The following is a 25,612-nucleotide window of genomic DNA, read 5'->3' on the forward strand; positions in this document are numbered from 1 at the left end:
TGTCTAAATTTCCAAATCCATTAAAATCATATAACCAATTAGATTCAAAATTTTGAAATTGAATCAATGGAAAAAAAAAATTTGTATTGAATGGTTGTTAAATATATTTGTTAATTGTCAATTAGTGAAGGGTACGTGCGAATGCGATTACGATTGGTTTGGTCCTTTTCGCACTATACCAATAAAATACGATAATTTAGTATCTGGCATTTTTGTTGCTAAACCAAGGTGGTTCAAGAACAAATCCAAATCATTTAATGGCCACAAAACACACACTTTACGACATCGTTTATTAGAGAGAGCGTGATGGCCACAAGCTTTACACACTTTCACATATCTTCTTCTTACTTCATAAACAAATCACTACCACATAGAGAGAGAGAGTGAGTAGGTGAGAAAGAGAGTTTCCAATGGCTATACTCGGAAACACGTTCGGCACGGGGGTAAGTTACGCCGGACAGGTTCCGTTTAGGCGAGTCACCGCCGGAGAGGTGGGACGTAAGCAGCAGAGGATGGCGGTGGTGAGAGCAGAAGGCGGCGGAGGAGGAGGAGGAATCAATCCGGAGATCAGAAAGAACGAAGAGAAGGTTGTTGACTCTGTCGTCGTCACAGAGCTTTCCAAGAACATAACTCCCTATTGCAGGTTTCACATAGATATATAGTCATCTACTATGTATTTGTTAAAATCATGCATATAATTAATGATTTTCATTAATGTATTTTTACTAATCCATATATGTTTTTTTAAAGCTTATTTCGTGAGACTTTTCTTATTATATTTTTACAAAAGAACAACTGTATGGACCTCTATTTGTGTGCATGTATATAAAAAACATGGTGATGGATTTAATTTGGCGTTAGGTGTTGGAGGTCTGGGACGTTTCCATTGTGTGATGGGAGTCATGTGAAGCACAACAAAGCTAATGGAGATAATGTTGGTCCTCTTCTTCTCAAGAAACAATAGTTCTTTTTGTTTTTGTTTCTCGTTTTGTTGGGTGATGTATTGATGATACTCGTCTAATTGAATAAAAAAGATTATTATCTAGTGAAACAAGGCTTTTTTTTTTTCGTCTGAATGATTATATTAAGGTAAATGTTACTGAAGAGTTACACTTAAACAAGGGAACGAGGACAATCACATCCGGAGCCAAAAATTAAGCAAATATAGATTCAGCTTCGAACACCTCCTGTAACCAAAAAAGGTAGCCCTGAGCTACATAAGATTGTGATCGTTCATCCCGAGTGACGCTTTTTGCTATGAGGGGAGCACCTGTGTTTGTCTTTCTATCCTCCAAAACTACCTTCCAAGCTGGGATAAAGTTGAGTGTCTGCAGCAACTTTTCGGACTGAACCTTGAAGTTAGGCCAAGCTGTTGGTCTCAAAATAGCCCCAACCATGTCCTTTTGTTCAGTAGCAAAAATTACTTTGGGTATATGTAAACTCCCAATACTTTCCATAGCCCAAAGGAGACATTGTAACTCTGCTTCCCCTTTTGAAGTAATAAACCCAAAGGATCTTCTACTATGGAGAAGAATTGTATCTTCTGAGTTTCTTAACACCCAAGCCACTCCACTTGTGTCTTTAAAATTATCCCACGAGCTAGCCACATTGCACTTTTGCCAAGGTTTATCTGGTGGCTTCCAAACCTGCAACTTGGACTGATTGTTTTTCTGAATTCGTCCTTCTTCAAGCTGATCCAGTTCTTGTGCTTGAAATCATTCTTTTGTGTCTTCTTTTATCTTTTTGAGCAAATCAGAGATATTAAAGACATTACCTTCAAACACTAAGTTGATGCGACACTTCCAAAGTAACCAACAAATCCAAGGGAGAGTTCTCCTGGTTTGTAAGGGCAACATCTTGTTTTTGTTGAGAGTGAGGACCGAGTGAAGGTTCTGATAGATAGAATGTTGGTCAAACCCATCCTCTGGAAGAGGGAAACCTGAAAGTGCCCACACTTGTCTAGCCAGAGGGCAGAGGGGCTCTCATTAGAGGGGCTCTCATTTTGCCATCTTCTAGCCAAAGTTTGGTCCATACCTTAAGTGAGACACCATCCCCAACTCGCTACTTTAGACCCAATTTTAAAAGTTCTCTCCCATGCAAAATACTTCTCCATGCAAAAGAGGGTCTTGATCCAACTTCTGCAGAAAGGAACTGAGTCTCAGAATAATAATGGCTTTTCATGAAAAGCGAGAAGAGAGAATCTGGTGACTGAATCAAGCGCCACGCTTGCTTAGCCAAAAGAGCCTGGTTAAACAACTCTATATCCTTGGAACCAAGACCTCCCTGATCCTTGGATAAACAAAGTTTGTCCCAGGCAATCTAGTGAATTTTCCTCTGGTTCTCTGCCGAGTTCCACCAGAAAGAAGACATTACACTCGACAGCGACTCACAAGTGGATTTTGATAACTTAAAGCTAGACATGGCAAACACTGGCATGGCCATAGCTACCGTCTTGAGTAATATCTCTTTTCCACCTTGAGAGAGTGATATGGCGAACCAACCTGATAACCTGTTTTTGAGCTTTTCATGAATGTAAGCCAGCATGTCCTTTTTTGAGCCACTAAAACATTCAGGAAGACCCAGATAGTTGCATGTACCCCCTTCGTTTGTTATGCCGAGAATGTCTTTGTTAGATATCCTATCCGCGTCACCCACTTTATTTCCGAAAGTGATAGCTGACTTGTCGAGATTTATCACTTGACCAGTAGCAACTCCATAGACCTTAAGAATGTTCTGTAGGGCTTCACATTGTTCCTCCTCCGCTTTGCAGACAAACAGAGTATCATCAGCAAAAAGCAAATGGTGAATGGAGGGACCCTCTTCTGAGAAACTCATGCCTGTCAAAGTTCCTTGATGCTCTGCCTTATTCAACAGGTGAGTTAGTCCTTCTGTGCATAACACAAACAGGAAAGGTGAAAGGGGATCACCTTGCCTTAGTCCACGTTGTGGGGACACTAGACCATGAGGCTGACCATTGATGAGAACAGTGTAGGTGACAGTCATTACACATTTCATCAACCTTTCGACCCAAGTAGAGTTGAACCCTAAAGCAAGAAGAAGCTGATGAAGGTAAGTCTACTCTACCCTGTCAAAAGGTTTTGACATATCCGTCTTTATAGCTATATAATCCTTTGACATTCTATAATGCGTCCTTAGGGCATGTACCACTTCGTGTGCAATGATGATATTGTCTGAGATCAGTCTGTCTATTGATTAGGCGATACTAGATTTCAAATAATGTCTTCCACAAGGCTAAGATGAAGGCTTTTCTCCGCTTTTATCAATTCAGATTTCAAATAATGTTTGGTAGTCGCTTTTTCTCACCCTCTTTGGTATTCTATATTATATTACTAGGGAGTGTCCTACGCATCGAGTGAGTAATATTGATATAGCAAACATGTGGGTAATATTAATATAGTGAAAAATGCTACATATTAAGATATACTTAGAATTTTCTGAAATTAATTATTTTGTAAATCGATTTATAACTTATTCACAATACATTAAGATAGAATTTGAGAAAACTTTGATTATACTCTTATAACGTGATTCTCTATAAATTTGTTGACAAACCAAAACAAAATACACTATAATATTTGTTCCTATAGATTTAACAAATTTTGTTTTAAAACAAAAATATAAACAGTTCTTTGTTAGAGAAAGCGAGTGGGATATCATATTATCAACAATGGATATCTTAATCGCATGGGATATACTCCTTGTTATTGGTTATGGATTCCAATCCTTAAAATTTTATGTACTTTTTCATTATGTTTGCATTAATCTGGTTAGTGACTCATTTGGATGATGAAAATACTGTAAAGTATTGCTTTCCATTATGCAAGTTTCAAAGAGCAGTACAATTTTTCCTTGCAGGTTGGTCCAAGATTCTTGGAAAAACGAATACTCGTGTTCTATCTCCAAAAACTCGTGAAAATGGATAAGTCTTTGTGCTGGTATTTTTAATTAGGTGCAGTCTAAAAACTAAGTTTACAACATACATGTACAACATGTTGAGAGGATGCTTCTAGAATACAATGAGTCTCTAGAGAAATTTGAATCACAGATTTTCTTGTTGGCTTCTTGAAGTTACAAAAATTACATTGTTCTTATAAGTTGGTCTTAATCCAAGAAATATTGTTTCACTAATTCATGTGTTATTCATTTCGTAGTTCTAATTAAATTGTAATAAAATATCTATAATAAATAAAATTGTTTTTAGAAAAATATGTCAAATATATGAACACTGTTTGAAAATTAATGTATCTATATATATAAAATTAACTTTGTTCATTTCTCCTTCCTCCACATCAGCATCCACCTAATCAATTTTTTGTTTTGCATAAAAAATACTATTTTTTAATATTCATTCATTGCATATTTATTAATTATAATTAATAACAGTAAAAATAAATAAATAACGAATTCACTAAAATTAGTTAAGTTTTAAAATAGTATAAACAATAATATAATTTTTTTAGTAAATAATAAAAATAATAACTATCTAAAAATGAATTAAGTAAATTAAATGAAAATTTTAAAATAGTAAAAATAATACTATAAATTTGTTTTAGTAATAATGTTATTATTAAAATTATAACCAAAAAATAATTATATTCCAAAATTTAGAATGGGTTAATGAGTTTTAGAATGTAAGTAAGATTTTAATGCATGGTTGAGTAAAAAAACAAGTTATGTATTTGTATTTATAAAAATCTAAACATGAAAATAAAATTGAAGTGAAACATTAGTTTCTAAGAAACATATACCATAAAGATTTATTATTAATTTTTACTTATAAGAAAGAAAAGATTAATTACTTAACTTAACTTAAAAGTTTTGATCTAAAACAAATATATTGTAAGGGGCATACTTTTTTTTGGGAAAACTATGAAAAAGAATTTTGAAAAAATAATCTATCTACAAAACAAAATCAATGATCAGGAAATATAGAAAAAATAATATGCAAGCCGTTACAAAAAGTGGCATGTGATTTGTATAGCATATCTCATAAGGTATATAAAGTATATGATATAAAACATATATAACAAATATAATATATATATATATATATATATATATATATATATATATATTATCAAATGCTTTTAACCCAAAACATTGGCAAAAACAACATATTTAAAGTACACTATGTTTTTTTTGTGAGAAAACGAAGCTCCGTTGCATCACAAAATTAACATATGCAAATAACATATGAGATTTTAGAAAAATATGTAGCTTGTATTAGTGAATAAATATTCATTGTGGGGTTTAAATGTTTGACTTAGTCCGAAATTCTATTATGGCAGATGATGCATTTGGACAACCTCATTGTAGCGACATAACAGTAAAATTGTTCATGAAACTTTGTATATTCGCATTTTATGTAGGATATCGATATGTTTAAATGGTCTCTATAATTAGGTCAACGATCGACATTAACGTTAGAACTTTTAAAATTATGTTTTCATGGGATATGAATATGCAATGAATTCTTTTAAAGATAAAAGGTGAGAAGATTGTCGACAATATTATTGCGACACTAGACAATATATATTATATATAGATTAGTAAAATAAGTACGGCATTTATATAGATTTATCTTTTAATCTTCAAATTATATTCATATTTAATGATTCTTATTGATAAAAAATTTAACTAAAATTCCACGTAAAATCGCAAATAGATATAACAAAGAAATATTATCTTAAAAAATATATATGTTGTATATCACTGAGCAAAGTAAGTTGTATATTTATACTCAAAAGTTGGAATGATTATATTTGAGCTCAACAATTTTTATTGATAAAAAATATTTTAAATTAAAATCCCTCCCCAATTCTAGTAAGAAATATTAGTAACATAATAATAATGTTACATCAAAAGTAGAGCATTAAGGTATAAATTAGTAACGTATTAAAAGTAACAAAGTCGTAAATTTAAAATTTAAAACTTAATGCCCAACTTTAAAGTTTACAAATATATCCCATATAGAAAAATTGAATTCATCTCGTATCTTTGGCACCAGATCACATGTTGTGTTGTTTGGATCGATCAAGTATGTTATATGGAATGTATATGAAATACACTAAAAAAAATACTGTATACACACATATATATCATCCGAGTCTAGCCAAAGTACTTGGAAAAAAAAAAGATATTTCCCCTTAAACCGAAATAAGCGTTGGCAACGACAAACCACTTGGTTCAACAAACGTAAAATGAAGTAAAAAGTAACAAAAGCGTTGTTAATAAGAAGTAAAATAAGGATTGTAGCTACTTCAGCATCAGCTATCAGCTGTTGCTTGTCTTAGCTGAGCTCTACATCGATTAGCTTGGTCAACTTTTCTTCTTTATACTTCCAAAACATTCACGCTCAAGCTCAAGCAACATCGTATCATCCCTATCAGTATCTGTTTCTCCAACTTTACAAACTAATTTACAAAACAATACAAACAAGATCTTGTAAAGACTTTACGATATGGGACTGCTATCACTCCCTTTGTTATATGGAGCAAAGATAAATGATTTAATCATTGCTGGATAATGGTGGAGACTGGTCACACCCATGTTTCTGGTACAAGACCAACAAATTGGGTCTGTTCTCCCATTCTTTACTGTTTTAAAAACACACTCAACCAAAACACAGTCAAGACAACTTTACTGTCAAAACTATAAGTATATATTGTTTTTTTTTTCTCATGCCGCTGCATCTTTTTACCACCACATTTAGTACTCTTGATGACTTGGTTTCATGTGATTTTTCCTTTTTGTCTCTGAATCACTTTTATTGTACGTTACAGCACTCTGGGATTCCTCATGTAGCCCTTAGCTCCTGGGCTCTGCTTACTTTTGGACCAAAAGTCTGCCGGGACTATGGACTAATCACATTTTGTCTCATTTACATTCTCGGAGGAGTCTCTGGTAATTTCATGAGCTTTCTGCATACACCAGATCCTACAGTTGGAGGAACTGTAAGTTTACTAGTTTGCCCCATGTGATGTTCCCAGATTGCACTATCTGTTACTGCTCTTAATCGTATATGCATGGGTTGGTGCAGGGACCAGCATTTGCTTTAATAGGAGCTTGGCTCGTTGACCAAAATCAGAACAAGGAGATGATCATATACAATGATATTTCAATAAGTCAGCAACGACCATTAGTCCCACGTAACTAATACCAATGATACACACGGAGAACAATGTCAGGTACAAATCTAGGATTAATGGGAAATATACAATCTTTAATGGAGACAAAACATCTATGATTCTAACACAAACCGACAAATTATACCAGTTTCTATCAAACAAATCTGAGCAAGGCGTTTTAAGCACATTTAACTCAATGAGACTTAGCAAGCAATCAGAGAGAAAGAGAGAATCGGGCTATACGATGGGAATAGACGGAAACTAGGATCTAAATGCCGTATATGCTTAGGAAAAAGCTGCCACTGAGAAGAACAAGAGGTATTTGAGAAACTCCTTCAGTGAAACCAGAGACGGAACCCCTCCAAAGAGCCAAAAAAAATAAAGTAAAAGCAGGATCGAATAAAAGCACTAAAATGTACATTAACATAGTACATTTTCGAAATGGAAACTATCAAACGCCATTTTTCTTATAGATTCATCCAGAAGACTAGAGGTTGTGTACGACTACGTACCTCATGTCAGATGACAGTAGCAACTTCAGAATCTACTACCAGAAAATGATCAAACAGCACAGTACCAACATGTCAGATTCCACATGTCGAGAGGATTAAAGGTTTTGTACCTCATGCACGATCACGGTAGCAACTTCAGAATATGACCTCGAGTGTTCAGGCAGCCCAGTGAACAGCACAATCTTCCCAGCAGGAAAGCAAAAAAAGGTTAGCAAGAAACTGAAAATCAATCTTCCTGCTTTCGAATACAAAAGTAAACAAAGTGCTTCCGAATCGTCTCCACACGATCACTCTAAGGGAAACAACACCACAAAAGGAGTATATACATATCTAATGGTTGGAATAACCAAAGGAAAACAAAGAAGCCAATCACGCAAATTCAAATCAAATTTCACCTTTTTCCTTCTCAAGTGCTTGCTTGCAGCTGGTCTTCAAGCTTTCTCATAGACAAGTCAGTATCATCGAGAAGTGGCTTAGAGTGAACATGTTCTCCTTCACCTTTGATATCATTAGTAATACTATCTGCTTCCTCCAGGACAACAGTGAACTGGTTCCTTCCATCAATTTACCTCTTTTGCATCTATTCCAGTTCAGAAGAATCGTCCCAAGCTCCCAACGCTTTGATCAGACTGACACGTACAAAAGAAGGTTACAGTTGAAAAATACATAACCATAGACTAGGCAAATCATTATCATACCAGCCATAATGATAACTCACCTGCTAATATGCACAGGACGTTCCCCCATGATTCAGCATCAGCTATTGCTTGCCTTAGCTGAGCTCTAGATCGATTAGCTTGGTCAACTTTTGTGCTATATACTTCCAAAACATTCACGCTCAAGCTCAAGCAATCCCTATCAATTTCTGTTTCTCCAACTTAATCCCAAATGATCTAATCCACAAAACAATACAAACAAGATCTTGTAAAGACTTTACACAGAAAAATTGAGAGGGGACTCTTAAATCTCCCAGAAACCTGGACGGAGTTCGTATAAGAGAGCTCCACAAGTTGTCTCTACGGATCTATTTGAATACTTGCCATTTCGAAATGCTTTAACATGTAATACAGAAAAAGAAAGAAGAAGCCCTAACCATGTCGTCATTCTCAAAACTAGCAGCTAATTCGAAGCAAATTGATTTTGATTTTGACATTGCGAAGCAACAAATTTCAAATCTCCAATTACCTGAAAGTTTGATCCATCGGTCACTGAAACTGTGCGAGAAACAAATGGAGGAAGAAGATCTCAGATGAACTCTTCGATTGGCTTTTGTAATCGAGGTTTGGTTTCTTCGGTACCATGACATTGCTCGGACCGACGGGATGATTTGGTGAAGAAGATTTTGTTATGTGAGAGAGGAGGAGAAGGAGAAGAAAAGAGTCCTCTTTAAAATTCGGTTCTGAAACGGTCCAATTTCACAAATAACCGGCCGGTTAATCGGCTAATTCAGCCATTGTGAGTTCGATTAAACCTGATGATAGTAAACCAAAAAAATAAAAACCTAATTCGTAAACAAATCGATCCTCGCTCTGCCGACTCTCTCCTCCCGGAAACCTAACAATTCTCAACTTCGCCAAAGAAGAAGATGAAGAAGAGTGAAACAGATTTGGGGAATCCAAAGGAGAAGAAGAAGAAGAAGAAGCATGAGAGTGAAACAGTTTGGCCTTCCATGGAAGCAAGTGTGGAGTGTATCAAAAAAGATGTGGCTTCCATCAGAGAAGATTTGTATAATCTCATACCATTGGTAGACTCTGTCCATAATGGTAAACTCTCTGCAATCATCTGTTGATTTGATTCTCAAACCACCTTATGCCAAAACACCTTGGAGTCCTTCAAGCTCAGATGAATACTACCAGCGAGACACCTTGTTTGCCTCTGGTATGCATCCCTCAATTAAGGAATCTGCTATTAAGGACTTCTTTGCAGTAGTTGGTCAAGTTGAAGTTGAATTTGATACGGAAGAGCATGAGCATGGCAAAGAGGCGACCATTCGGTTTGAGTCTGATGAACAAGCAACAAAGGGCCTGAAGTTAAAAGGTAACCAATGTTTTGGTCGCCCCTTGTATCTCCGTCGTTTTCCCAACAGTCTGTACACGATTTATGTTAAAGGATTTGACACAAGTCTTCCAGAGCATGAGATTAAGGTGCAGTTGATTGAGCATTTTAGCCGAACTACAGATGTGAAAGGTCTTTACTTTCGAAGAGACAAAGAAGGTTTGATCAGAGGTGCTTATATCAATATGATTGATGATCCTCAGATAGTGCAAATTCTTGATCAAACTCTCATAAAGGGAAGAAAGCTTACTGTTGAATCTTTACAACTGAGAAAGGCTAGAAAGGCTGCAAAGGTGGAGATGAAAAGGAACCATGTTGACCCATCCATGAAACCGGGAGCAAGAAGACTCGCTTCATCTACGACAAAAACGATGAGTTAGTAGAAGAGACATAGTTCAGGACATGGTTCAACCTTTTCTCTATCACCTTTTTTTTTTTGTAACCTTCTAGTTAAGGCTTTGGTTGGAATTTGAAGAGTAAGAAACTCTAATTGAACACTCTTTTTGATCATGTCAATGGAATCAAATATTATCCTCTGTATGTTATGAATTGTAATGTCTAACATGCTTTGTTTGCATTTTCCGCTTTTACCTCGTTTTGGTTGTGTTATTTGATTTCAAAGAGCAAAAAAATCGGACCGTTTCTCCCACCTTAGCTAGAGACTAGAGTATTCGAGAGGAAGAGGAGAGTAGGATTAGTTCGTTAAAAGCCAAAAAAATACAAAACCGGGTGGTTTGTTCGGTTATTCGGAAAATTATACCGGAAATAACCGAAATAAACCCTCCCCCTTAATTAAAAAAGGGCACAATTCTTCTTCTTCTTTCTTGAAACTTCTTCGCCAAATCTTTCAGCTTTTGATCCGAAAATTTTCTTACACCAATAATCCCAATTTCCTCTTCAGCAACAATGTCATGGTACAGAAGAACAAAACTCGTGTTCGACACCTTACGTCGTAACATAAATCCGAAGATTCTACCTCGATCTCGTCCTCATGTTCCTTCGAGAATCAATCCAACTGGGTCTTCTTCTAATCCAAGCTCTAATTTCTCAGGGTTCTCTTCAATTCCTTCGCTAGGGTTAAGATCATACACATCTCTCGGCCACCAAAACACGAATCGAATCGCGTACAACCCGTTTCTGAGTCTACCCAAGAGACATTACTACGTCGATCGATACCAAGTTCGTCACTTTAAGCCACGAGGACCAAGGAGATGGTTTCAAAACCCTAGAGCAGTGTTGACGGTGACGCTCGTCGGTTCCGCCGCTCTAATCACTTTGTATTTCGGGAATTTAGAAACCGTTCCTTACACAAAGAGAACACATTTCATCCTCTTGTCGAAACCTATGGAGAAACGACTCGGTGAAGCTCAGTTTGAGCAGATTAAAAAACAGTACAAGGGTAAAATCCTACCTGCGATTCATCCTGAGAGCATTAGGGTTAGGTTGATAGCTAAAGAGGTGATTGATGCGTTGCAGAGAGGTTTGAGTAATGAGCGTGTGTGGACTGATTTAGGGTATGCTTCTACGGAGACTAGTGATAATAAGGGAGTGAAGGAGACTGCTATTGCTATGAGTGGTGATGAAGAAGGGACTATGACTGATATGAAATGGTCTAAAGAAGATCAGGTTCTTGATGATAGTTGGATTCAACAAAGCAGGAAGAAAGATTCACATGCTCATTCAGCCACCACTCATCTTGAAGGGATTAATTGGGAGGTTCTTGTGGTTAATCAGCCTGATGTTAATGCGTTTTGTATGCCTGGTGGGAAGATTGTGGTGTTTACTGGGCTTCTTAATCAGTTCAAGTCAGATGCTGAAGTTGCCACTGTGATTGGCCATGAGGTATTTAAATGTGCTTTGTTTCTGTTAGGCTGCTTGTTTATCTGAAATTGATTAGGAGAGTTGCTATTGGAACTAAAGCATGGTTTTTTTTCTTTGTCTGATTGTCTGATTGTTCTGTTTATCGGATTAGGTTGGTCATGCGGTGGCTCGACATATAGCTGAGGGAATAACGAAAAACTTATGGTTTGCAATCCTTCAACTCGTGCTCTATCAGTTTGTCATGCCTGATCTTGTGAACACTATGTCTGCCCTTTTCTTGAAGCTTCCTTTCTCTAGAAAGTAATTCCTCTTCCTCTCTTCCTGTATTTTACTGTCAGTTACTTTTCGTTTTCAATTAACTTATGAGGTCTGTGTAGCATTGAGGAAAAAGTTAGGTTTTGGGTTCATTTATCACATTCTTTAGCAAATGGTCAGGAACAACAGTTTGAAACTTCAATAAATTGTAAGAAACTTATCATTTGCTTAATCATTAGAAGGTGTTGGAGTAGTTAGGCATAGTAGGAAAAGCGAACAAGAAAGGTTTGCTTAGTTTTTGACATTCATTTGCGAAATAGATTGGTTGTATGTTTAAAAAACTAATTATCTAGTGAATCATTCTGCTCCAAGAACTGATGTATTAAGCAGCTGTTATTGTAGTTAGGGTAATGGTAGGAGAAATGTATAAGAAAATGAAAGATGCGTGTGTTTATGTATGAGGAAGGAAAACAAGTTCTGATGCATTCAGATTCTTCTTTTGTGTGTTACATCACAGGATGGAGATGGAAGCCGATTACATTGGTTTGTTGTTGCTTGCATCTGCGGGATATGATCCTCGAGTAGCTCCCACAGTGTATGAGAAGCTGGGAAAGCTGGGTGGAGACAAACTCGGAGACTATCTATCGACACATCCCTCGGGGAAAACGAGGTCAAAGCTTTTGGCTCAAGCACATGTGATGGAAGAAGCACTAATGATCTATCGAGAAATCCAATCAGGTCGCCAAGGCATAGAAGGCTTTCTTTAGCCTTTCTCTACTCATCTTTCAGCTTGCGTCTGTACATTATTTATATTTATCCTCCAGCTTTCATGTTATGTTAGTATGTTCTTGTCGTTAAATTGATTGATGCAATTAAAAGTGATTCTGATTGAGACATATAGTTGAATAGTTTGGTTAGATGAATATTTTTTTACATAGAAAATGCAAATGGTGGGAGTAGGAAATGAACATACAAACACTGAATTGAATATATCTATCTATTGGTGAAATCTAAATTATAAGTGAACCCCCTAATTAGACTTCCGATTAACTAAAATCATTACAACCACACACACACACACACAAAAAAAAACCAAATAAATTATCAAAAAGCCTTTCTCAGTTTCAAGACTCATGTATATAGGGTGACAAGGGTTAAAGAGCTTCTAAAAGAAAATACAACAGCTAGCTCTAAAAGGGAAGCTACATAATTAAAACAGGAGACAGTCTTAACAAGACTGAGGTACAAGTAACTTGAGTAACTGGAATGAATAAGAGACTCTCTGAGCCTACCTTAGTGGTCTTTACAAGAGGATGGTGATCAGAAGAGGACGGACGTTACATTCGTTTCAAGGTTTCTTTCTCCAGTATATCAGATTCCTTGATGGAAACATTACTACTGCTCTCTTTTTTAGGAGTATTGCTATCTGCTTTAGCAGCCTGTATATATAAACAGAACAGTATCGACAAGAAGTATATCGTCAATTGCGGTTGGAGAAAAAAATGAAGATCTTACATAAAAGTACAGAAACGCAAATACAAGAGCTAGCTTGAGTCCTAAAAGGTACACTACACAATTAAAACAGGAGACATAACAAGACTGAAGTATAAAAGTATTTAAATCACCTTCTTGTGATCCTCAGAGGATGAAGTAACTTGAGAAACTGAAGGTGCAGGTATCTTTGCCAGTTTCTTTGCAAGTTCCTTAGTTATATTTTCCCATCACAAAAGATACACAGATAAGAGTGATGTCCTCTCAAAACTCATTTTGCTTGCATGTGACTTTTGAGTCTGCTGTGCACACTGCACCACCTAAAGTCGGTCTGATAATTGTTATTTGTTCATTGCAGTGCAAGACAACAGGGGATACACATTGATGAAATTGCTCAACAATTGAAGATCCCAAAGAACAAGCTAGAGTATGCTCTTTTGTCTCTTTACTATCAAAGTTGTTGTGTTCATGAGTTTGCTTTGTTTTCTTTCTGGTGTATATATAGGGGTGTTAATCAATCACTGGAAGGAGAAGGTCTGATATACTCGACAATTGATGAGTATCACTTCAAGCACGTCGAGCTTTGATCTTATCTAAAAGTCATCTAGGATTTGGTTAATCTGTAGATAAAGAGTCATTAGTGTTGTCTGGTGATTTGAGAGATGTTTTCAACGTTTAGTTCAATTCTGAAACTCTGGTATTGTTGGATTGTTTATTTGTTTCCTTCAATTTGGTAAACCGACATCAAAAAGTTCGAAGGTGCTTCTTTTTATCTGAAGCAAAGTGTGTTTTTAAGTCAATGGTGTGTGATGGATGAGACATATGTTGCAGACTGAATCAAACTTGTAGATGGAATTATTAATTTGAGCTTCAAGTCTAAAAGAAATCTTAATTTCATTTAATCAAACTGCATTACATGTTGCAAACAAAGACAGTATCAATATCATTACACAAAAAGAAATACAAATTAGCAAATCATTAAGACCCACAAAATAAAACATATTTCGAAACCCTAATTAGGCTCTGTTTCACGCTGCTTGTCAAACTGTTCGCGACAGAGAGGGCATGTGCCATTAGATCGATCTACCCACTTATTGAGACATTCTTCATGATAACAATGCGAGCAGTTAGGCAGGTGGCAGTAATCCTCGGTTCTAGACAGATCCAGATCTTCCAAACAGATGGCACAAGTCGTCAAATCTGTTGCCGACAGAGACAGAGCAGAGTTGCGACGCACAACGTTGTACACCTTCTGTGTCAGTTTGACAGTACCTTTCATGAATAAAGGTTGTTGTGGCAATGACAAGTTAGAACTCTTACTTCTTTGTCGTAGGGCTTGGACTAAAATCTCATCAGCTATGTATTCGGACAAGAGACGATCGTGGAGTTGGCTATGGAGGGTTCGATATACGTCCTTAGGCTCGAGGGTTCGGAGTTTCAGAATGAATTTAGAGTCTGGACCTGGTGGAGAAATCCGGTAAGATCCGACACTCTTGATGCTATGATGATCACCATCATCATCATCGTTCTTCTCTATGATAAACTCCTCGAAGTACCCTCTCTTTACAGTGATTTTCACCGTGCTCAATAACCCTAACGATGGATCTTGAGACGTAACGGCTAGATTAACCTCGAGTTTGATTGATTCAGTATTCATTGTCGGAGTGAAATCAGAAAAAAAAAAAAAAAAGAAAACTCAGAGACAGAGCGAAAGATGATTCGTAAAGGATTAGATGAGATTGTGGAGAAGCCGAGAAGGTGTAGTGTTGTGTTGTGTTATATATTTATAGAAGCAAATCGGACTCCTAACGCGTTTATGTAATTTCCTTTTTTCTATTCTTACTTTTTTCTATTTTTCCTTTCTTATTTTCCTTTTTTTCTTTAAAATATTTTTGATTAACAACAAAAACCTAAATTAAAACAACAAAAACCTAAATTAAAACAAAAAAACCTGTGTCGTAGCACGATCTGATTGGCTGATAATTTGTAACAAAAAAAAAAAAAAAAAAAAAAGTTTGCCGAGAGAAGTCGTCTGTGTCTTTCTCATCGCAAATCATCGGATTTTGATTTGAAAAATTGGCATTAAAAAAATTGAGGGGAAATATGATGCGTTGTTGGATTGTTTCAAGAAATTGGAGCAAAGTTTATCACGTCGAGAAGAGAAAGACGCAATGAATTTTACAGATCCTTCAGTTCTGTGAGGTTTGAGTAACGAGCGTGTGTGGTCTGATTTAGGGTATGCTTCTACGGAGACTACTGATAAGGGAGTGAAGGAGACTGCAATGGCTACAAGTGGTGGTGAAGAAGGGACTATGACTGATATGAAATGGAAGAAAGATTGCAACAAAACAGGAAGAAAGATTCACATGCTCATGGAGCCACCTCTCATCTTGAAGGGATTAATGGGGAGGTTCTTGTGGTTAATCAGCCTGATGTTAATGCGTTTAGTATGCCTGGTGGAAAGATTGTGGTGTTTACTGGCCTGCTTAATCAGTTCAAGTCAGATGCTGAAGTTGCCACTGTGATTGGCCATGAGGTATTAAAAACCTTTTTGATTGTTTGCATTTGTAAAATGTTCTTTGTTATGTCTGTTTGGCTGCTTGTTGATCTGAAAATGATTAGGAGAGTTGCTATTGGAACTAAAGCATGGTTTTTTTTTTCTTTGTCTGATTGTCTGATTGTTCTGTTTATCGGATTAGGTTGGTCATGCGGTGGCTCGACATATAGCTGAGGGAATAACAAAGAACTTATGGTTTGCAATCCTTCAACTCGTGCTCTATCAGTTTGTCATGCCTGATCTTGTGAACACTATATATGTCTGCTCTTTTCTTGAAGCTTCCTTTCTCCAGAAAAGTAATTCTTCTTCCTCTCTTCCTATCAACATCATGTACTCTCTTTTACTGCAATAGGTCTTTCGTTTTCAAATTACTTATGAGGTCTGTGTTGTGGAAAAGTTAGCTTTCATTGGGGAGGTTTTGAGTTCATTTTTCACATTCTTTAGCAAATGATCAGGAACAAATTGTAAGAAACTAATCATTTGGTTAAACATTAGAAGGTGTTGGAGTAGATAGGAATAGTAGGAAAAGCGAACAAGAAAGGTTTGCGAGTTAGTTTTACATTAATATTATCTACTCTCTTTTTACTGTCAATCCTTTGTTTTTACTGCAATAGCTCTTTCGTTCTCAAATAACTCGTGAGGTGAGGTCTGTGGCATTGAGGAAAAAGTTAGCTTTCTAGGGAGGTTTTGGGTTCATTTTTCACATTCTTTAGGAAATGATAAGGAACAATAGTTCGGAACTTCAATAAATTGTAAGAAGGTGTTGGTGTAGTTAGGTATGACAGGAGAAGCGAACAAGAAAGGTTTGTGAGTTAGTTTTTTGCACATTCTTGTGCGAATTACAGTATATCAGGAGCAACAATAGGATAGATTGAATGTTTGTTTAACAAACTAATCATCTAGTTAAGAACTAATGTCTTAGCGGCTGTTATTGTAGTTAGGGTAATGGTAGGAGAAATTAAGAAGAAATGATATATGCGTGTGTGTATGAGGAATAAAAACAAGTTCTGATGCATTCAGATTCTTCTTTTGTGTGTTACATCACAGGATGGAGATGGAAGCGGATTACATTGGTTTGTTGTTGCTTGCATCTACGGGATATGACCCACGAGTAGCTCCCACAGTGTATGAGAAGCTGGGAAAGCTCGGTGGAGACAAACTCGGAGACTATCTATCGACACATCCCTCAGGGAAAACGAGGTCAAAGCTTTTGGCTCAAGCAAATGTGATGGAAGAAGCACTAATGATCTATAGAAAAATCCAATCAGGTCGCCAAGGCATAGAAGGCTTTCTTTAGCCTTTCTCTACTCATCTTTCAGCTTGCGTCTGTACATTATTTGAATAGTTTGGTGTAGATGAGTATCTTTTTACATAGAAAATGCAAATGGTGGGAGTAGGAAAATAACATTCAAACACAGAATTGAATATATCTATCTATCATATTTGATCTATTGATAAAATTTAATCAGAAATATCAAAGTTTCTTTGCTTCTTTTGGCATAATAGCTTGAGAGTGAAAAGTGGGCCAATTTTGCTTATGAGCTTTAAATGTGTGTTTATAAATGTTGTGATAGACCGTTGAGCTGACCACTGATATTCTCAGTAAATTCAATTCCTTTGAAAGAGATTGAAACTGTATTTTTACCCAAATTATTCACATACCTTTTGACCAATGAAAATAGCATTATACTTAACATTTGTGTCAAACAGAGTTAGCATTTTTATGAGTAAACGTGAGATTTATTATGATGTTATTAGTCTTTAGACAATGACAATTTTCACATCATGTTTGTAACAATATTGGAGGTTAGGTTTATACCATTTAAGATACGGCAACACGGATCCACCGCATGTATCACAGCGTGAAGTTTTCATTTAAAGAGAGATACGAATGATTCAGTCTAGTAGTCTACCAAAGAGAAGAATCCTACATACTTTTGTCTCAACTCAAATTTCTACTTTTTAAAAAATTTCATGTGTTTTTTTTGAATACACTTGTTTATATTCCTATGCTCACAAAAATCCAAAGCTTGATGTGACTTACTTTGTTTCCTTCGTAAAATGAAAAAAGAGAAAGTGATAAATCAAGAACATGCTCGTAGACTCCAAGAACTCAACTTATTTAATATATAATCTCATGCCTTCATAGTTACATCAGTAATACTAAAATTAACCTCAAACTGAAACAAAAAAGCATAAAATAATTGAATTCGATATGAGTCATAAATTCTCAAACCTAACGGTACTACTAATATTGCATAGAAGTAGGAGAAAGAAGCCATGAGGTCATTAATTACTCTTCTCTGCCATTACCAACCACTTGGTTAGTAATTGTGCACACAGAACATGTATGAAAACCACCTCTGCCTTCTCACCTTTATTATTTCCTCCGAAGTAACAACACCAACACTCTCTTGTATCTCTTTATCTTCTCCAGTGAGATAGAGAGAAGAATCTCCTGCTTACTCTCCACTCCAACAATGGCTAACAAAAACCCACTTCAAAAATGCTTTCTTTTCATAATCTTATCCATCAATCTCATCTTTCTTCAAGCAGAAACTGTTCAAATCTCTGGCAAGAAGACTTTTGTTATCCACATGGATAGATCAGCCATGCCTTCACCTTACACTAATCAGCTACAATGGTACTCTTCCAAGATTAACTCTGTAACACAACGCAAATCTCAAGAAGGAGAAGAAGGTAACGACAGGATACTCTACACTTACCAGACTGCCTTTCACGGTTTAGCTGCTCAGCTTACTGAAGAAGAAGCAGAGAGGCTCAAGGAAGAAGATGGTGTTGTAGCTGTGATACCTGAGACAAGATACGAGCTTCACACTACAAGAAGTCCAACATTTCTTGGCCTAGAGAGACAAGAGAGCGAGAAAGTTTGGGCTGAGAGAGTCACCGACCATGATGTGGTAGTTGGTGTTTTAGACACTGGTATTTGGCCTGAGAGTGAGAGCTTCAACGACACGGGTATGTCCCCTGTTCCTTCTACTTGGAGAGGAACTTGTGAAACTGGAAAAGGTTTCTTGAAACGTAATTGCAATAGAAAGATCGTTGGTGCTAGAGTATTCTATAGAGGCTATGAAGCTGCAACGGGGAAGATCGATGAAGAGCTTGAATACAAATCACCAAGAGATAAAGATGGTCATGGGACACACACTGCAGCTACTGTAGCTGGCTCACCTGTTAAAGGAGCTAATCTTTTTGGATTTGCTTATGGGACAGCTCGAGGGATGTCTCCAAAGGCTAGAGTAGCTGCTTACAAAGTCTGTTGGGTCGGAGGATGTTTCAGCTCAGACATTTTGTCAGCTGTTGATCAAGCTGTTGCTGATGGAGTCCAAGTTCTATCTATATCATTAGGTGGTGGGATCTCAACTTATTCCAGAGACAGTTTGTCTATAGCAACCTTTGGAGCAATGGAGATGGGAGTTTTCGTTTCTTGTTCAGCCGGTAATGGAGGTCCTGATCCGATTAGTCTCACTAATGTTTCTCCATGGATCACAACAGTTGGTGCAAGTACTATGGACAGAGACTTTCCAGCAACAGTGAAGCTTGGAACTATGAGAACATTCAAAGGAGTGTCACTCTACAAAGGCAGAGCAGTTTTGTCTAAAAACAAACAGTATCCTCTGGTTTACTTAGGAAGAAACGCTAGTAGCCCTGATCCGACTTCGTTCTGTCTAGACGGTGCTTTGGATCAGCGTCATGTAGCGGGGAAGATCGTGATATGCGACCGTGGTGTTAGTCCACGTGTGCAAAAGGGTCAGGTTGTGAAAAGAGCAGGAGGGATTGGGATGATTTTGACCAACACTGCTACAAATGGTGAAGAGCTTGTTGCAGATTCTCATTTGCTTCCAGCTGTTGCAGTTGGAGAGAAAGAAGGTAAACTGATTAAACAGTACGCAATGACGAGTAGAAAAGCTACCGCAACTCTAGAGGTTCTTGGAACAAGAATTGGGATCAAACCTTCACCAGTTGTAGCAGCATTCTCATCAAGAGGACCAAACTTCTTATCCCTAGAGATCTTGAAACCGGACTTGTTGGCTCCAGGAGTTAACATCCTTGCAGCTTGGACTGGAGACTTGGCGCCATCGAGTTTATCATCTGATCCAAGGAGGGTTAAGTTCAATATACTGTCTGGAACTTCAATGTCATGTCCTCATGTAAGCGGTGTGGCTGCATTGATCAGATCAAGGCATCCAGATTGGAGCCCTGCAGCAATCAAATCAGCTCTCATGACAACTGCTTATGTTCACGACAACACACTTAAGCCACTTACGGATGCATCAGGAGCAGCTCCTTCATCTCCTTATGATCACGGTGCAGGACATATAGATCCTTTAAAAGCTATAGATCCTGGTTTGGTCTACGACATTGGACCTCAAGATTACTTTTATTTCCTCTGCACTCAAGATTTAAGTCCTTCACAGCTTAAGGTATTCACAAAACATTCAAACAGATCCTGCAAACACACTCTTGCCAAGAACCCTGGAAACTTGAACTACCCGGCGATCTCAGCTTTGTTCCCAGAGAACACACGCGTTAAATCCATGACACTTAGAAGAACTGTGACCAACGTTGGTCCTCACATTGCAAGCTACAAGGTTTCTGTCTCGCCTTTCAAAGGCGCATCCGTCACTGTCCAACCTAAAACACTCAACTTCACTACAAAACACCAGAAGCTTTCCTACACGGTTACTTTCACGACAAGAATGCGGATGAAGAGGCCTGAGTTTGGTGGTCTTGTGTGGAAGAGCACGACACATAAAGTTCGTAGCCCGGTTATAATCACATGGTTGCCTCCTCTGTAGATCAACAACCAATGTTTGAGCAATTCTAATGTTTTTAGTTACCACAAATAAAAAATTCCTCATGTAATGAGAGCTCTTCTCTAGATCGATGTTGTAAAACCTGAATAGAATTGTTCTTGTCATTATAATTCACAACCATATATGTTCTTTTCTCAATGGGAACGCTTCACCAAAAGCCTAAACAAGAGAACTGGACTGAACGCAGTCAAATCATGTTCTTACAAAAGCTAAATTTACCATTTACTCCCAAGACAGATGTCTCCGCGTTGACTTTCCTATAGCAAACAAAAACATGGGCTTTTTTGTCAAGAGGCCCAAGAAAGATGACACTAGTTTCCGACTTACGTTACATAAGATTACGACCTGATCTCTAGGGTTTTTCACAAAACAGCTAGAGAATAGAGATGATGAAGAGAAGACGCGAAGAGACCTTACCATCGCCGACAAGAAGACTCCGTCACGGTGGAGATATCGAAATCCCTCTCGATGTAACGGTGGAGATACTAAAAAAGCTCCCGACTAAATCTATAGCGAGGTTCCAATTCGTTTCGAAGGAATGGTCATCAATTATCACCATGCGTAGAGACTTCATTGACTTCGTTATGAATCGTTCTTTGGCTCAGCCTCCACGTGATGGCTATTTCATCGCTTCAATCGACTACCGAGAATGTTACTTAACCTTCTTGTCTAGTACTCATCAAGACAAAGAGACAATACTAATCCCTAAACAATTCGGCATTACCTCCGCGGCTTGGTTTGTTGTTGGTCAAAATCTGGTCAGGTAGTTCTATATAACCCTACCACGAGGCAGTCCTTGTACTTACCAAAGAAGAAAACCATGTACATGGAGACTAGTTTCATCGGATACGACCCTCTTGAGAAACAATATAAAGTATTGTTCCTACCAAAGTACAATCCGGAGCAGCCTTGTCGAGTTTTCACATTGGGAGAAACAAATACGAAGTGGAAGTCCATCCAAGGCGTTGAATCTCACCATCCATTGCAAGGTGCAGTTTGCTTCAACGGGAAAATCTATTACCAAGCAGGGATCGCTGATCAGTACGACTCTACTTCTCTATATAAATTGATGAGTTTTGATGTTAGGTCCGAGGAGTTTTATAATGTCGACGCTCCTAAAACATTGATGGATTATCGTTCGTATCTGATAAACTATCAAGGGAAGTTAGGATTCGGGTGCTGCGAGAAGGGCGTAGAGATTTGGGTTATGGAGACACAAGGATGGTCCAAGATTATCTTTAGTGAACAGTTGTACGTTCCTAAGAGTAGCATGGGTGTTGCTAGTGGTGGTGAGATCGTTTTTGTCAAGTGTCCGTACCGCATTAAAGACAGGTTATGTGTCTTTTATTATGATCCGAATTCAAAGGAAATTAGTAGAACAAGAAATGTGTACCTTGAAGGCATTTATCCCAAGGAAAGGAATACCGATTGTATAATCTGGACTGTTCCGGATTATGTTGAGAACACAATGCGTTTGTATTAGTTAAGAATTTTCCAATAGAGCTTTATGGTTCTTCTTTTTTATATGGCTCACAAATTTAACAGAGGTTAAGGTTTAGATAGAGTCCAAAAAATACTAAACGTTTCTTTGGTTTTTGTACTGAAGATATGCAGATCTAAAACACATTCCTCATGTAATGAGAGCTTTCTCTGGATCAATGGATAAAAAACCTGCAATAATGAATCGTTATTTGTTAAGGTGTTGTTTGCTTTTTTTGCATGTCAATGTTGCATCTTTATTCTTTAATATCAATATGATTAAAATGGACATGTTTCAATTTTGCTGCTATATATTTTTTTTATGTTCTAAATTTTATTTATAATTAGATATACTTTTTAAACAATGACAATTATTTCAATTCATTTTTGATACATAGTCAAAATTAATAAAATTCAAAAACATCATAGTAAGAAAACAGTTTAAATACATCAAAATAAAATAAATCTAACACTTTACTGTAAAACCTCTATAAATTAATACTTGCTAGAAATGAATAAAATTTTCCGGTCTCGAATTAAAAATGTGTAAAAAATGACACAATTCGATAAAATAATAAGATATTTTTTTTTTTTTGGAATTTCTATGTAAAAATGTGGTCCATCAATTATATAAATTAATAATGATACAAACTAAATATATATATATATATATAAGAAAATTTAGTGAACTATGACTCTATTATTGTTTGTCTATTCTTGAATTTGAATTTTAGTTAAGTTAATCTTTAATCATTTTCGTTGCATCAAAAACTTTTGGTGTTATCTTCTCAAATTGTATCCAAAAATTGTGGATAGTTCTACATGCGATGATTACTTATTTACATGTAACTGTTTCTAAAGGCATCACAATATCTTATTCAACTTCATAAGGATAATACCAGCAATTTCTTTTAAACTCTAAACTTCTAACAATTATTATTTTCACCTGGATAATTTAGTAAACTATTAGCATCAATCCTATTGTGATAGCCAAGATTATATATTAAGAAAATTCTATAAAAATATGAATGATAACAAAAATATCTTATTTTGTAATATAAAACTTTTTAAAATATGAAAATTAAAAAAACCTCTTCATAAGTTAATATTTTATTAATTTATTGAAAAAATAATAATTATAAATTTATCGATAAATTAAAATATCTATAAATTAAGAAAATTTCGTGGTCCCGATCTTATTAATTTATAGAGGTTTTACAGTAGTTCTTTCCAATTAAATAATCATATAAAAAACAAAAAATTTGTCAACAATCATAAAAAAATCATAAACTAATTATAATTTTTTAGGTTTCCACTGGTATTTTTTTAATAATCTATATATATTTTTGGAGACATTTATGAAATAAATCCTGAAGTTGACACTTATTTACGGGGATGCCATTGACATTTATTATCTAAAAATGAAAAATCAGAAAAAAAAAAATGCTAACGATAATTAAGAAAATATTTCCGTGGTTCAGTCGTTAAATGAGAAACAAATTATATGGCATATTCTCCATATATTCCGTGACATATTTGAGAAAGTAACATTGCTTAAATCAAATCATCATCCATGAAAATTAAAAAATCTTGCCTAATCTCATGCGGAGATTTTATTTTGGTACAACATATCTTTTATCTCTCTCGCATCTATATCCTTCTTCTGATAATCTGATTCATCATTATCATCTACAATGGAGATAAAACATGGCTTCATCACATTTCCAAAGGCTTATTGCAGTTTTTTATGGGTTACGCAGAGAACTCGAGGGCTTCAAGATTATTAACCGATAAGATATGAATGGCATCAGGTTAATAAAATTTTCTATTTTTATCTCATTTCTATTTTTTTTTTATAGCAATGATAGGTTAAGATTTTTCAAGTAATGTTCAATTTATTTTTACGTGCATAAGAACTCTGGTGAAAGTGAAGGGGATTCTCAATTTATGTTTTGATTGAGGTTAGGAATTTGATTCATTTCTCTACCCTATAAACTGATGATTTCTCTAGACAACACGAATTATGTATGTATTTGTCATTTTTTTGTGCTAAATTTGCAGGGTATATACATATATGTGTGCGTATTCACTGTCTCTTTTTTTTGTTTTTTTGTGAAACTTTGTGTTGGTATCTCAATAGATTATGGCTAGAAAAAACTTTGTGATTCTCTCTCGATATGGTGAAATCGAGATAAGGATGTGTGCCAAGATCACCATATCAACATTTGGGATTTTAAAGGTGTTTTCCTTTCTTTCTTTTTTTGGCAGGATTGTTATTGGAATCAAGTGCAAAAATGGGATTGTAATGGTTTGATTCTTCCTCTTTGCTACTTTTGATTTTTTTAATCATACTTTATGAATGATGAATCATGCAACACCCTTTTAAAGGGATACCTAGAGTATGGAAAACAAGTGCAAGAAGAGAGAATTTATGATCTGGTGAGAAAATACGCTAGCGTTCATAGTAAAGCTTGACTATATTCTGACTTCCTGAGCTTTTTGAGTGGAACGTGGTTCTGAAAAACGTTTGCTTTGTTGTTGAGGCTTTACTAATTTGGATACTATGCACATGTTTCTGTTTTGGATACTATGCATGATTCCACACGTCATACTATGCACAACACGTCTATCGACTACTAACCCAAGGTGAGCGTTGTTGTTTGTGTTGTTTATAATCTATGTTCAGTTCTTGCTTCAGAACTTTTAAGCTCTCATATAGTTGATGAACACTTAAATTGCTGCTAAGAGATACATATATAATAAGTAATAGCTAGCAGTTAGAGGTAATATAAAAAGTGGGTTATTGTCTAATCTTACAACCCACATAGAGACTAATGTTAGAGTAATAGAACACGAAATTACTAATTATGTATTCTTATAGTGATTTATGTCATTCTATTTAACTATAGGGTAAGAGCAAAAAAAGTAAAACTATTCTTTGCCAACTCAATTAACTATGTTGTCTCTCCATTCATTGGTATCCTGCTGACTACATTTGTTCACTACTTCTAACTGGTGCGTCTTACTCTTGGAAATTGACAGATTGGGAACAGAAATTTTGCGGTGCACCACACTGTTGGAGAATGCCACAATTTTTAGTATCCCTCTGGCTTTTGGAGGGATATTTCAAAATGAAGAACTGACGTGAACGGGTAGGCGTCACAGTTTCCGTCATAAGCTAACAATTAACATAACTTTTTTTGTCTAATACAATTAATACTACTGCGATAGATTATTTGTTTTATTGACTTTAGTTACGCTGACGTAATTATATTGAACACTAAATGATTTAGGTTACCATGTAAAATATATTAAAAGAAGTATTAGTCAAATATATAGTTTATTTACTAAACAAATTATATTATTCTTTTCTTTAAAAAAATAGTCACGCGGTATTAAAAAATAGTATAAGGCGGGTGAAAATCTAGTTGTGTTTGATAATTCTAAAGTACTCCA

The 25,612-nt window shown here is 36.1% G+C and overlaps 5 protein-coding genes, 1 long non-coding RNA gene and 2 pseudogenes across 9 annotated transcripts; 7 read left to right on the forward strand and 1 right to left on the reverse strand.

The window, feature by feature from the left end:
• The first annotated feature begins 214 nt into the window (after positions 1-214).
• On the forward strand, positions 215-1,051 carry LOC104725675 (CDGSH iron-sulfur domain-containing protein NEET). The gene is made up of 2 exons (XM_010444375.2): positions 215-643; positions 862-1,051. Exons 1-2 carry the CDS (start codon positions 411-413, stop codon positions 962-964), a joined length of 336 nt encoding a protein of 111 aa, XP_010442677.1. The 5' UTR covers positions 215-410; the 3' UTR covers positions 965-1,051.
• A 5,425-nt stretch (positions 1,052-6,476) lies between these two features.
• LOC104725676 (RHOMBOID-like protein 9, chloroplastic) lies at positions 6,477-7,852 on the forward strand. Of its 2 annotated transcripts, none has more exons than XM_010444377.3 (3): positions 6,477-6,577; positions 6,804-6,974; positions 7,061-7,852. In XM_010444377.3, exons 1-3 carry the CDS (start codon positions 6,569-6,571, stop codon positions 7,175-7,177), a joined length of 297 nt encoding a protein of 98 aa, XP_010442679.1. In that variant the 5' UTR covers positions 6,477-6,568; the 3' UTR covers positions 7,178-7,852. The 2 variants fall into 2 exon arrangements, with proteins under 2 accessions (XP_010442679.1, XP_010442678.1); XM_010444376.3 differs by having other exon boundaries at positions 6,483-6,597.
• Positions 7,853-10,327: 2,475 nt separating this feature from the next.
• Positions 10,328-12,687, forward strand: LOC104725678 (mitochondrial metalloendopeptidase OMA1). Its single transcript, XM_010444378.3, has 3 exons — positions 10,328-11,557; positions 11,688-11,836; positions 12,309-12,687. The coding sequence occupies exons 1-3, from the start codon at positions 10,622-10,624 to the stop codon at positions 12,556-12,558; spliced, it is 1,335 nt and encodes a 444-aa protein (XP_010442680.1). The 5' UTR covers positions 10,328-10,621; the 3' UTR covers positions 12,559-12,687.
• A 1,472-nt stretch (positions 12,688-14,159) lies between these two features.
• LOC104728804 (uncharacterized) lies at positions 14,160-15,018 on the reverse strand. Its single transcript, XM_010447734.3, has one exon. It carries the CDS (start codon positions 14,937-14,939, stop codon positions 14,295-14,297), a length of 645 nt encoding a protein of 214 aa, XP_010446036.2. The 5' UTR covers positions 14,940-15,018; the 3' UTR covers positions 14,160-14,294.
• A 181-nt stretch (positions 15,019-15,199) lies between these two features.
• LOC104725679 (mitochondrial metalloendopeptidase OMA1-like) lies at positions 15,200-17,311 on the forward strand. The gene is made up of 3 exons (XM_019232078.2): positions 15,200-15,818; positions 15,982-16,135; positions 16,887-17,311. The coding sequence occupies exons 1-3, from the start codon at positions 15,609-15,611 to the stop codon at positions 16,952-16,954; spliced, it is 432 nt and encodes a 143-aa protein (XP_019087623.2). The 5' UTR covers positions 15,200-15,608; the 3' UTR covers positions 16,955-17,311.
• Positions 17,312-18,077: 766 nt separating this feature from the next.
• Positions 18,078-20,815, forward strand: LOC104725680 (subtilisin-like protease SBT1.3 pseudogene; annotated as a pseudogene). The gene has a single exon (XR_015572964.1). The product of XR_015572964.1 is annotated as a subtilisin-like protease SBT1.3 pseudogene (transcript).
• A 251-nt stretch (positions 20,816-21,066) lies between these two features.
• On the forward strand, positions 21,067-22,337 carry LOC104728805 (putative F-box protein At1g32420 pseudogene; annotated as a pseudogene). The gene has a single exon (XR_015572965.1). The product of XR_015572965.1 is annotated as a putative F-box protein At1g32420 pseudogene (transcript).
• Positions 22,338-24,041: 1,704 nt separating this feature from the next.
• LOC147935256 (uncharacterized) lies at positions 24,042-25,512 on the forward strand. The gene is made up of 3 exons (XR_015572974.1): positions 24,042-24,117; positions 24,425-24,802; positions 25,199-25,512. It is a non-coding gene; the product is annotated as an uncharacterized LOC147935256 (long non-coding RNA).
• The last annotated feature ends 100 nt before the right edge of the window (positions 25,513-25,612 follow it).

Source organism: Camelina sativa, chromosome 11 (assembly GCF_030686135.1).
Source record: "Camelina sativa cultivar CO46 ecotype springtype chromosome 11, ASM3068613v1".
In the NCBI taxonomy this organism is placed as follows: Eukaryota; Viridiplantae; Streptophyta; class Magnoliopsida; order Brassicales; family Brassicaceae; genus Camelina; species Camelina sativa.

Coding starts and splice junctions, on each gene's coding strand:
- LOC104725676 (XM_010444376.3), top strand. CDS start 6,547: ATGGTGGAGACTGGTCACACCCATGTTTCTGGTACAAGACCAACAAAT. Junction 6,598..6,803: donor GTACAAGACCAACAAATTGG/GTCTGTTCTCCC, acceptor TGTACGTTACAG/CACTCTGGGATTCCTCATGT. Junction 6,975..7,060: donor ATCCTACAGTTGGAGGAACT/GTAAGTTTACTA, acceptor GGGTTGGTGCAG/GGACCAGCATTTGCTTTAAT.
- LOC104725678 (XM_010444378.3), top strand. CDS start 10,622: ATGTCATGGTACAGAAGAACAAAACTCGTGTTCGACACCTTACGTCGT. Junction 11,558..11,687: donor CCACTGTGATTGGCCATGAG/GTATTTAAATGT, acceptor TTATCGGATTAG/GTTGGTCATGCGGTGGCTCG. Junction 11,837..12,308: donor AAGCTTCCTTTCTCTAGAAA/GTAATTCCTCTT, acceptor GTTACATCACAG/GATGGAGATGGAAGCCGATT.
- LOC104725679 (XM_019232078.2), top strand. CDS start 15,609: ATGGAAGAAAGATTGCAACAAAACAGGAAGAAAGATTCACATGCTCAT. Junction 15,819..15,981: donor CCACTGTGATTGGCCATGAG/GTATTAAAAACC, acceptor TTATCGGATTAG/GTTGGTCATGCGGTGGCTCG. Junction 16,136..16,886: donor AGCTTCCTTTCTCCAGAAAA/GTAATTCTTCTT, acceptor GTTACATCACAG/GATGGAGATGGAAGCGGATT.
- LOC104725675 (XM_010444375.2), top strand. CDS start 411: ATGGCTATACTCGGAAACACGTTCGGCACGGGGGTAAGTTACGCCGGA. Junction 644..861: donor AACATAACTCCCTATTGCAG/GTTTCACATAGA, acceptor ATTTGGCGTTAG/GTGTTGGAGGTCTGGGACGT.
- LOC104728804 (XM_010447734.3), bottom strand. CDS start 14,939: ATGAATACTGAATCAATCAAACTCGAGGTTAATCTAGCCGTTACGTCT.